General features: G+C 39.9%; 1 protein-coding gene across 2 annotated transcripts in view; it reads left to right on the forward strand.

The window, feature by feature from the left end:
* Stt3B (catalytic subunit 3B of the oligosaccharyltransferase complex) overlaps positions 1-10,624 on the forward strand; it is a 53,315-nt gene extending 42,691 nt beyond the window's left edge. For both annotated transcript variants that reach the window (XM_076212125.1, XM_076212126.1), the window contains one exon: positions 8,224-10,624. In XM_076212125.1, coding sequence (XP_076068240.1) covers positions 8,224-8,304 — 81 coding nt within the window. In that variant the 3' untranslated portion in view covers positions 8,305-10,624. The remainder of the gene's footprint in view (positions 1-8,223) is intronic.
* Positions 10,625-12,375: the final 1,751 nt, after the last annotated feature.

The following is a 12,375-nucleotide window of genomic DNA, read 5'->3' on the forward strand; positions in this document are numbered from 1 at the left end:
TCCTGTACTTCACCACCATTATTTACTTCCTCAGTTTTTTCAGATGTTGATGCAGATGAAGCAAACCCCTCTGAATCCTCCTCCACCTCCTCCTGATCACATATGCCTTCCATATTCCTCAATGCCTCCTGAGTGCCAACAGATGATCCACCACAAGTCTGAGGACAATCTGTTTGTGATCTCGGGGGAAGTTTAGATAATCGGCAAATATGGGCTCTGACGTAAACACCCCCATGACGAACCAGACCCTGCTTGCCATCCCTGCCAATAACTATGCCCAGACCATGCCATTGCTGATCTCTGTTATGTGCACATTATGATGCAAGGCTCTCTTGATCCTTTCTCTTGATTTGTTCTTGAGGTACCCCCTTTGAGCTGAGTGCAAAGCATTCAAGTTTTGTCACACAATATCTGAGCCAGAAACTGACTCTAAAGCAGGCAAGGAGCTACTGGTTACAAGTGGCACTGTAGGATTGAAACCAAATACTAATTGGTTTGGGCTAAAGCCAAAATTATTTGCCAATGCATCATGTGCTGACATCACCCAAGCCAAGGCTACATCAGTATCACACCTCATATCCTCAAACACTTTGAGCACTATGTCACCAATTATAGGATTCAATCGTTCACATGTGCCATTGCTCCACGGACTTCTGCAGCAGATGTTAAAATTTTAACACCAAGCAGATCGCCAAGCTCTCTCATATCACTATTACCAAATTCAAGTCCATTGTCAGAGAGAACTTTCCTTGGATCACCAAACAATGAAATCCAATTTCTAAAGACGCTGCCAACCACTGTCTTAGCAGACTTGTTGGTGATGGCTGATGCCACATAATATCTTGTAGCAAGATCTACTATGACAAGAAACAGATGTTGCCATACCTGTTGCAGATCCAATGCAATTACTTCATTAAATTTCTCTGCCATCATCACACTAATAACTGGTCTAGGTTTTGGGCATTTATACTTTATACACACAATTTTCAATAACACTTCCAATCTGTTTCTTCATGTCCCTCTCCAACATTTCAGCATTTCGCAGCATTCTATTAATCTCTCTGCACCTGGATAGCCAAATTGACAACAAAATTTTAAAACAGTTTTACTGCTATCTGGTGAAGCCAGCAACACATTCTGGATCCCTGGTTTTAGTCATAAAAGTGGCAACATGTGACCTGACGATGCTACCTTCAACTTCACCCATCAATTCATAATCTTCACTGAGTCCTTACCAAAATCAAGAACCATTTTCCCTTTTTTCATTGACTGCTTACTAATCAGAAGTGGAAGATTACACTCAACAACATTGGTTGACAGCACCGATCTCACACCTCCAATCCAACATGGAAATACAGGCTTAATGGATCTATAGGTTACACCATCACCAAACATAAATGAACAGCTAGAGTTTTCTTCTCTCACCATGCCCAATTCTTCATCTCACAGGTTGTTTAAGTAATCCAATCATTGTTGACTGCTAATTGTAGTTGAACAACTGGTGTCCAAAATACCAAAATTTCAAGACTCCTTAACCAAATACATAATCTTAGTCTTGACATTTTTATCACTTGCATATCCAACAAATAATGACACTTGTATCATGTTTCTCACTATGACCACCAATATCTCGTTCACCGATACCCCTAGAAGACACTTCAATATTCTTGTATGAATGAGGACAACACCAAGCCCAATGGTAATGTGAATCACATATCACACATCATGAAACTTGGCTATCGTGACCCAGAGGGTTGAGTCTTTGATTAGTCCCTTGATCACTCAAGTCAACTTGTGTCGACATTGTTGCTCCTCTTCCTCTTCGAAATCTGTATCTCTGTGATGATCTATGTGGTTACTGTCCATAGGTCATAATAGACATCTTTATTAAAACCACAAAGAACAGGCTCAGCTTTAATGCTTGTGGGACACTGCATCTATACCTACATCTGATTCCTGTGTTGAGTGCACACTCAATTGCTGACCAAGGACACGTTTTATAGTAGATTTCATATTAGCATAGTTGATTTCAGAGATCGCTTAATTCACAGTTTGAGTCTCCCGCTCAGCCAAATTGCTTGAAGCAAGAAACATAAAAGCCATCACAGAGTCTGGTATTGTGATTCCCTCGTGTGTAAACTTGGTGGATTAAAAAGTGTAATGAGGAATAAACATTTGGGAATGGATGCTAAGAGGAGATTGTATGAAGGAGTGATTGTGCCAACAGCACTGTATGGGGCAGAAACCTGGAACATAAGAGAAGAAGAGAGAAGGAGTTTGAATGTGTTTGAGATGAGGTGTCTGAGAAGTATGATGGGGGTTACTAGGCTAGATAGAGTGATAAATGAGGAGGTGAGGAGGAGAACAGGGGTGGTGAGGGAGTTGGGAGATAGGGTGGATGAAAGAGTATTGGGATGGTTTGGACACATGAGAAGAATGACTGAAGAAAGACTAGTAAAAGGTATGGAAGGCAGATGTGGAGGGAGTGAACATAAGGGGGTGACCTAGGATGAGATGGATGGATGGGGTGGAAGGGATTTTGGGGAAGAGGGGGTCTGTTGAGGAAGGATGGGAGAGGACAGAAGATGGGTGAATGGAGAATGGTTGTATATGGATGATGATGTGATGCATAAGGTGGAATGGGTGGGGGGTGAGGTATGTATGAGAAAAATTTGACGCAGCCTGAAGGGATTTTTCCCCGTCTTCTCCTTTTCCGCGTGAGGGGACGGAGGGGGGGGTCGCCAATTTAATGAAGCAGCCTTGCTATAGATGTGCTGTGTCTTGCAACACTGCTTCTGACCCAGGGCAGTGGACAGGATGCAGGGATGACCCGTCATCCAGGAGGTGCCAAGATAAGTGGGAGGGTAGATGGTGGAGGGGAGTGGAGTGTATTAGGGATGGAATGGGTGGGAAACGTTTTTATGCCTTTGTTTTTTGGCTACCTCCCTTGTAAGGGGGAAAAAGGCTTTGGTATATGTATGCATGTATGTAAACTTAAAGTATCTATGTTCAAACTCACATATTCATTAATATTCTTGTTATTGGGAAATTATACAAATTATGAAACGCTACAAATTGACGTCGACATTTATCAGGCAAGAACAATGTGTCCAGTTTCTCATTAATGCTCTTTACACCATTACTCTTCAGAACTGTTAATTCACTTTCAGAAGACTCGCCTGACCAGTTAATGAGAAGTATATAGCCAGTGCCTGCTTATCTGTAGCTAAATCAATTAACTTGCTCCATATGCTTATAACCTTTTTCCAATTTTCATATTCAGATTTATTATCAAACTTAAGAGGGCACTTAGAAGTGGCCATTGTCACGCTCGGCTACCAGTATTGGCTCCAATCCAGTCTTTTCTCAAATGCTGTTCCAATCACCTCTTCCTTTACACTGGGGACCCAGCACTCCACATAGCAGCTCAACAATACTGCTACCTGGTGTCTATTCATTGAACCACACAAAAATCCAATATGACTGCCCTCAGCCAAATAACAACAAATGAATACTCCAACAATTGTACTAATAAGACTCTGTCCTCACATGGTTGAAAAACAAAGGATGGAACGCATACTATAAATATGTGATCCATTGGAAATTGCTATTGGCTCACACTGCCTGTTTTAATTTCAGATGTCTTACTGATTGAATATTTTGCTTTTGATTATTCATAGATTTTTAATGCCTATTTCTATTTGCTCTGTCCAGCTCCACATTTGTGGAACACTTTTCTGCTTCCACTGCTGTATTTACCTTGTGTTCTTGTAGCGACTGGAGGAAGTTGATAGTTTTAGATACTTGGGTGCAAATGTGGCAGGGAAAGGTGGAGTGAAAGTGGAGGTAGAATGTAGATTGAGAGAAGCAAGTAAATACCTTGGTGGATTCAAGAGTGTAATGAGGAATAGACATTTGGGAATGGATGCTAAGAGGAGACTGTATTAAGGAGTGATTGTGCCAACAGCACTGTATGGGTCAGAAACATGGAACATAAGAGAAGAAGAGAGAAGGAGTTTGAATGTGTTTGAGATGAGGTGTCTGAGAAGTATGATGGGGGTTACTAGGCTAGATAGAGTGAGAAATGAGGAGGTGAGGAGGAGAACAGGGGTGGAAAAGGAGCTGGGAGATAGGGTGGATGAAAGAATATTAGGATGGTTTGGACACATGGAAAGAATGAGTGAAGAAAGACTAGTAAAAGAGGTGTGGAAGGCAGATGTGGAGGGAGTGAACATGAGGGGACATCCTAGGATGAAGTGGATGGATGGGGTGAAGGGGGCTTTGGGGAAGAGGGGAATGTCTGTTGAGGAATGACGGGAGAGGACAGAAGACAGGGGTGAATGGAGAATGGTTGTATATGGAAGATGTTGTGATTGCATGAGGTGGAATGGGTGGAGGGATGGGGGGTGAGGTAGTATGTGTGAGCAAAATTTGACGCAGCCTGAAGGGATTTCTCCCCGTCCTCTCCTTTTATGCAATGGGGGGACGGAGAGGGGGGGTCGCCGATTTAATGAAGCGGCCTTGCTGTGGATGTGCTGTATCTTGCGACACTGCTTCTGACCCAGGGCAGTGGACAAGGTGCAGGGATGACCCGTCATTCAGGAGGTGCTAAGATGAGAGAGGGTGGAGGGGTGAGGAGTGTATTCAGGGATGGAATGGGTGGGAATGTTTTTATGCCTTTTTCTTTTTGGCTACCCCCCTTGTAAGGGGGAAAAAGCCTTGGTATATGTATATATGTATGTGTTCTTGTAAGCTGTTTGTGATTTTCTTACCATGTGGGCATCATTATAGGATCTGTAATCCTTTGAACTTTTTCCCAATCTCTCCTCTTTTTTTTTCTTTCTTTTTTATATAATGTAGTAATCAAATTTTGATGATAAAACAACAAATTAGGTTTATCTGTATGTATACTAAAGGCTTCTTCCCCCTTATCAAGGAGGTAGCCAGCCAAGGCATGCACCTATCCCTACCCACCCTACTCCCATCCATCTCTCATCCTTCACCAATTTACTTCACTTCCATATTACCGTATTTTCCGGCTTAAAATGCGCATCGGGTTATAATGCGCACCCATGCACTTCGTTATCTCAGTACACAGATAGTGCGCACCGACGTATAATGCGCATGCCAGGAAAAGTCACTGGTGGCTAAAGCTCGTGAACTGCATGTATGCGACTCCTGCTTGCGTTGGTCCATTGTTTTGTGGGAAATTTGAGCCATGAAAAGTTTATTGAATACAAAATGTACATGAAAAATTTTGGATTTTTACAGAAAAATTTTAATTCACTATCCTGAGGGAATAATTCATCTTACAAGTTTTTATCACCGTGTACAAGTTTTTATCGCCATGCAGCAACAAACTATGTTTCGGTTCATAAGTGTCTTTACTGAAGTGACGTTTAGTTTAACAAACTCTCGCAAGAGGGTGTTTAGTGTAGGCTAGATTGGCAATAGAACTGTCAATCTCGGCCCTGATGTAGCATATTCCGGGTGAGCTAAAACGGCCAATGTTCATGATGTTGGTACCAGTGCTGTTTTACGGATCCCAAATATTTGCAGACTACGATAATTAATGTTAGTAAAAATAAACCAATGAAATAACGGCGATGAATTACTTAGTATCATGTGAACAAGGTTACATGGAGAAGTACTTTTCATTGGCTAGAGCCACCGCTGGGAAATCTGTTGATTTGTCACTAAATTAACTGTCAGTTTAGGCATCAATCAGGACACAACTAAGAAAAAGTCGGAACTACATGTACTGGTATATGACTCATGTTGTGTGTTGGTCCCTTATTACTTTGTAGCTTAAATAGTTTGTAGGAAATATGATCTAAAAAAAGTTTATTGAAAGTAATATACAGAAAAATTTTGGGATTTTTACAGAAAATGTTCATTTTATATCTTGAGGAAATAATTCGTCTTTACCATTTTTTATTTAATACTGAAACAAACTACAGACTGTTTTGTTTTAGCTTTGAACCTGCAATAACAGTGGTGAAATAGGACAGTCTCTCATCGAGGTGACGTTTAGTTAATATAACTCCCGAAAGAGGGTGTTGTAGTCAGGTGTTTGACACGAGTCTATGAACGGCCGCAACCATACCTAAAGTGAAGCAACAAAGCCAATGTAAAAATTCAAACTAGGATGCTGTGAACATGGGCAAATATCATAAATATTGATCATGTTTCATGGTGTTTAGGCCTATTTAAACATGAAAAATAAGATTCGATAGATACCTACCTATACCAAATATTTATATAGCCCATGCTGACGTATTCTTTCATGTCACCATGGCTGTTCTTCTTGTTCTCACGGAACGTCACGGAGAAGTGTGCCGTCCCGACTTTGTGACGGTCAACATCGTCACGTTGTTGTGAAAAAAATTACACACACAGCCGCAGAATTTTTATCGTAGGCCGTAGATAATGCGCACCGCCGGATAAGGCGCACCCCCCATTTTTAGTCCCTTTCAACGGAAAAAAGTCGCGCACTATACGCCGGAAAATACGGTAGCTCCTGGATGAAGGGTCATCCCTATTTTCCTTCCACAGTTCAGGTCAGGATCAAAGCAAAAAGACATAACAAATTCACATGAAGGCCCTTCTGCTTCTTTTACATTGCAACCCATGTGCAAAAATAGAGAAGACAAGGAGAAATCCCTTTTGGCTGCATCAATATATAGTCCATAATAATTTTCCATTTGATTAGATATATCTTACATTAATAAAAAGGTAAAAATGTGTACTCTATTACCTTGATGAGAGTCAAATAAAAATGAGTGTTTAGTTTTTGTTTTAAGATAAGTGAAGCTGCCCCCATCAATTCTGATGTTTTGCACACATTTGATTCTCATAATCCCTTCTCCAAGATGACACTTAGATTTTGCATGGGTTAATGCCAGAGGAACTTATTCAGCAGAGGGTAGGACATTGTACTGGAGGGGCTTGTTCGTATTGCTGTTCAGCCTAATGCAAGAAGATTTAAAAGAGCTTAAGGCAGGACCTTGTTCTGAAAGGTTTGAGGATGTCTTGGTTAATCCAGTTGCTACAGCGAGATGCATGTCAGATTTTGTTCTGGCTAATTTAGGATGATTTTGTTTAGCTTAGGGCAGGACTTCGTACTCAAGGGGTTAAAGCCGAGATAACCCTTTTGCTGAAGGTCATACAAAATGCTGTCTTGATTTTCCTCATTGCTGTGTTGATATCTCAGGCTTTGGTCTGGCTAGTGCCAGATGATTTGATTTTACCTAGGGGGATTACTTTGTGTACTAAAAGGAGGAAGACCATCTTAGATAACTTCTTTACCATACTGACACATTTTTCAGATTTGTTTTAGCTTAAGGTAGCACTTTGTACTAAAAGGGATAAAGATATTTCAGTTAACCACTTTGGCATGATGATGCACTTTTCAGGTTTTGTTTTGGCCAGTCCCAAGCTGTTTAGCTTGGGGCTGGGTTTTTGTTGTTGTGAGTGGCCTATGCAAAGAAGTCAGCTGCACATGTAGTCACACAATTTGGTTCATGAAGCACTTGCTTTAAAATAAAGCAGATTTGAGTGTACAAATGGAAGTACTATAAATATAATTTTTTTTATAAGATTGTTAGTAGTCTGCCATGTATGCCTCAAGAAAATAATTTGAGATATCTAAAATCAGTAGTGCTAATAAGTTTTATATCATATACCTTTGGATTTTGCACTAATACATGTGCATTCATGAATGTTTTCAAGAAGAGCAGCAGTTGTCATTTTTTAGCCAATTTGGAGCCATGCTATGCCCCAACCCTCTGTGAACCATCAAGTCACTGTATTGTTGTAGTTCTTGTTTTCATTTCTCTTTTCAACCTAGTATTTCCCTTCTTTATCATGCCAGCTACCCTCTCTGGCCTGTTCAAATTAATTTATTTTCCCTGAGGTGTACCTCTCAAATTATAATTATTTCCTAAAATTATTTAAAGAATGTTATGCATGGTACAGTAGTAGCTTTTGTGTCAGATGATTGAAATGATAAGCATTGTTGATGTAGCTGTGTTATATAGTAATGTTCACCTACCTTTTTATGTAAAATCTTAATTGCAATGATGTAGTGACGAATTTTAGATTTTATTGAGCTAAGCATCCCCCCACAAGAAATGTATACATTTTGTATTCATTGTTTCATTTTCATAGTATTCATATATATTACCAAATTCTGGTGTTTAATGATGATTATTTTCCATCCAGACAACCAAGCGACGCCGTGGGTCTATTAAGAACCGACCAGTGGTCGTCAAAGGTCAGCGCCCCAAGTCCAGAAGCACCTAGGAGTACAGGAATCTTAGCAACACTATATCTTGTGCTGACTCATGCATTCTCTGGGCTTTTATTGGGTTGCCTGCCATCCAGAATGTGGGATAATGCACTTCATTGTGTGTTGTCCTGTGTGTTAAGAGTGCTAATTGCATTAGCACCGGAAATAAAAGAGAATAAAAAAAACATTTAACTCCCTTTAGGATGTGCTTTAATTTACTGGTTTATACCATATCAAGTTTTTGATATAATTAAAATTCAAAGTCCTAAAAGTCAAATATGGGGCCTTAAGCATTATTGATATGAAAGTGGCAGAGCCTTCTTCCAGTCTTTAAGCAGTTCCTTGTTACTAGATTAAATGAAATAGATACAGATGGAACGGTAATGAAAAATGAAGTGCATTTGATGGTGATAGATTCCATAAAGTTGCAAGTATAGATTAGTGGTCAGCAGTTTACCTTAGAAGTAGTCAAAAAGATTTAAGCTTTGCATGGTAATGGGAAAAGTCAGCTGAAATAATTTTTTATTTGATTTTGTATACTTTGGTTTAATCAGACAAATAATTAAGGGTGGATGAAAATAAATATTTTGATAACGGGTAAATAGTTTTAATTGGTGTTTTCTGCACTACATAGTTACAGCAGAAATATGGAGTGTCTTGTAATAAGGGTTAAGATTTGATAGGATGGTAATAGAGTGTGGGCCAGGCATATTTACAAGGGTATAATGTTTATTTTGCTATAGTGTATGTCATGAAATAACCAGTTGGGTTTAAAAGCAAGTGGCTGCAGATGTTTGACCCAAGATGATTTTTGAACTGAATTTAAGGTAACTTTACATGGTGTTTAATGTTGCTGGTATGAAGAAGAATATCTAGATGTGATTGCAATTATTATTATTATGATCTAGTTTGTCTTGAATATCCAAGACAGGTTAGTCTCAATGATGAATGTTGCCAAGATATAGATTTAAATGAGAGAGATATTTTGGACTTGTGAATTGTTATACCACTATAGGCTAAAGAGAATTTTTTTACGGTGCCAGTGATTGGATTTGTCTATGATAGCTTTTAGTGTAAACAGGAACACGTTCAGCAAACTTGCATAAGGCAAAGTATTCTATTTTGCTGTGGCAGAAGTTTTATTGTCGTGCTGCTCAATAATCTACACTGAGCTGAATTTTTCCTCTTCATAGTTATTTTGCTCGGCATTGGAATGCCCAGTACTGCAACTTGCCACTGTGGATCTGTGTGGGCGTGTGTGTGAGGTGCACATTTTTATATTTTGTTTTGCACTGAAGTTCATGTCATCAATGAGCTAGGCATGTTCTGCACTCTATCACAAGCATTACCATTCAAAGCATAACACTTCATATGATCTATACAAATATTCAGTGAAACCATTGATGTGCAGATGTGGTTTGAAAAGGCTTGAGCAAGTGAGATATTACTTTGTACTGTATTGAGCATTCTACTGCTCAAAGTTCACTGATATCAGCATTTGTAAATCTGTACTTGATACATTTATACAAGTTATAAGCATTGAAGGCTGCCTATAGACATTGGTATACTTAATATTGGTAGTCAATATTACATTCCTTAGTCTCTCACTGTACTTCCCTTTTCTTAAAATATATAGGAAACAGGAAAAGACTGGGCAGCTTTTGTCCTCAAATTTTCCCCAAAAAGTTGTATTTCTTCTGTAGTTTCTCTTTGTCCTTAGAATATAAGGGAGTGCTTGGAAAGCTCCTGATGATGGAAGTAGTTGGTTGTTAGGGCCATTGTGAATGAAGTGCATATGGAAGAAGCTCCTTATTTAAAACTGGGTAATTTGGTGATTTTCTGTTTATGAAATGTAGATACACTGTGGTGAGGATGAATGTATAATAGTGAATTATATTTGAGTTCGGAATGTTGCTGATTTGTGCTTAATTTCTTGTATAACATATACAGTATTGTTGATATTTCATTGGAATTTACCCACCAGAATTTTTTTTTTTCCCTGCTTAACAGTATTATACTGTTGATCCATCAGATTATGGTGCAGTGCATCCTCTGCAAAGCACCATTTGTTTATTTTCTTTTATTTATTTTTTTATCTTGCTCAAAAAATATACTGTATACCAAGCATATGGATATATGCAGAGGTATCCAATGTATGTGTTGGCATGCCTGGCATGTGTGTATGTGTATATTTGCTCTATTGTGTATGTTTTTTCCTGGGGCTGTTAATAAGGTGACCATCTTGGTCAATTCTAATGTGGATGTATAATGTTATTTTTCACAATGTTGTTGTATTTATAAAATATCTGCCAAGCAAGAAGTGAATACACTAATTTCGATGAGTATTTTTTGTACCACCCATAACACTTATTTAACCATGTTAATGGGTATTTTTCTGACCCAATCATTAAAAGGAAGTGGCTGGACGTGCTGTGGACGTGCTGTGTCTTGCTGCATTGCCTCTGATTTAGTGGGCACAGGACAATGAAGACCCTTCACCCATGAGGAGATTAAAATGGAAATGGGTGATGGATGGGAGTGGCCTGGGTTGGGGTGCATACATGCCTTGTCTGGCTACCTCACTTATAAGGGAGAAGAATCCTACGGTATATAGATAGGTTTTACTGACTATTCATGGATGATTTAATTGATTTTGGTGGAAGGTACCTTCTGCAAATAGCTGTTTTATCTAGGAAAATTAAATTTGCTTGTAATGAGGCTTAGGAAGATATGGCACTGAATGCGAAGAATTACAAGAATTATTACTGAAGCTCGCTGGCTGAGCGGGATATAGGGCACTTACTTGCGGCGAAGGTCAAGGGGATGGCAGTTCAAATCCTGCAACCGGCTAAGTTGAACCAAGGGCATGTTCCATTAAATTCCATGTGACAAAGTCCTCAGTAAAGGGCACTGTCCTAGCCTTCCGATGGGAGGAGTTTGTGACGTTAAACCATATCACATCACTACTGAAGTGTGAGAAGTGTGGTAGGGGTTACGAAATTAGATAGAATGAGAAATGAGAGCAGGGAGGAAAGGGAACTGGCAGATAGGGATGATTAAACTTTATTGGGACAGTTTGCACACATAAAGAATGGGTGAAGAAATATTAACAAAAGTTGTGGAAAGCAGAGGTGGATGGAGTGAACTTGATGGGATGACTGAGGATGAGAGGGGGTGAAAGGGGTTTTGAGCAAGGGGGGGGGATAGGGTGAGTGGAGGATGGTTATGTATAAATGATAAATTGATGCAGCCTGAAGGGGTTTCTCTCCCTCTTCTCTATTTTTCACATGGGGGACAGGGAGGGTTGACATGTAAATGAAGTAGCCCTGCTGTGGCTTGCTACATTGCCTCTGACTTAGGTAGTGGGCAGAAGGCAGGAATGACCATTCATGAGAGAAACAAGGGTGGTGGCTGGGTATCTTTGATTTTGGCTACCTCCTTTATAAAGCAGAAGAAACCTGTGGTGTGTGTGTGTATTTACCTAGTTGTATTTGGCTGCATGTTATGACAAAGTAACATGCAGTTGATACTTTAGGGTCTATATGGGGCACCCCTACAGACCAGAGCCACACATCATTTTGTCTGTGATAGAGGAGGACTCTGCTCACAGAGAAATGATGAAGCTTTTATTATACTGCTACTGTCCCTCTGTTATGCTGTCCCTCAACCCCCTGTTGCTGTCCAGTACCATTTCTCTGAATTTCATTTCCTTGTTTTGCCTACCCTGTGGTGGAGGGAAAAGAATACTGCCACCAAGTATTTCCATTTGGATCGTAAGAGGTGAGAAGAATGGGACGTGGATTGGGACCAGGCATCCTTCTCCTTGTAGCCCCACGGGACATTCCTAAAAAAAGTAAAGGCATAAGAGGGTCTAGGGGTTTTCCAACCAGCACCCTAAGGTTTGGGTCTTTTAATGTGCGTGGATATGGCACATGAGAGTAAAAGGGAAGAGACAGGTATTATGTTTGTTAGAAGAAAGATGGATGTGTTGGCTTTGAGTGAAACTAAGTTGAGAGGGAAGGGCGAGTGTGAGTTTGGGAGGTTCTCGGGAGTGAAGAGAGGGCGAGGGAGAGAAGGGGTGGCTA

This window comes from Oratosquilla oratoria, chromosome 29, assembly GCF_046742065.1.
Source record: "Oratosquilla oratoria isolate Oo_2021 chromosome 29, ASM4674206v1, whole genome shotgun sequence".
Classification (NCBI taxonomy): Eukaryota; Metazoa; Arthropoda; class Malacostraca; order Stomatopoda; family Squillidae; genus Oratosquilla; species Oratosquilla oratoria.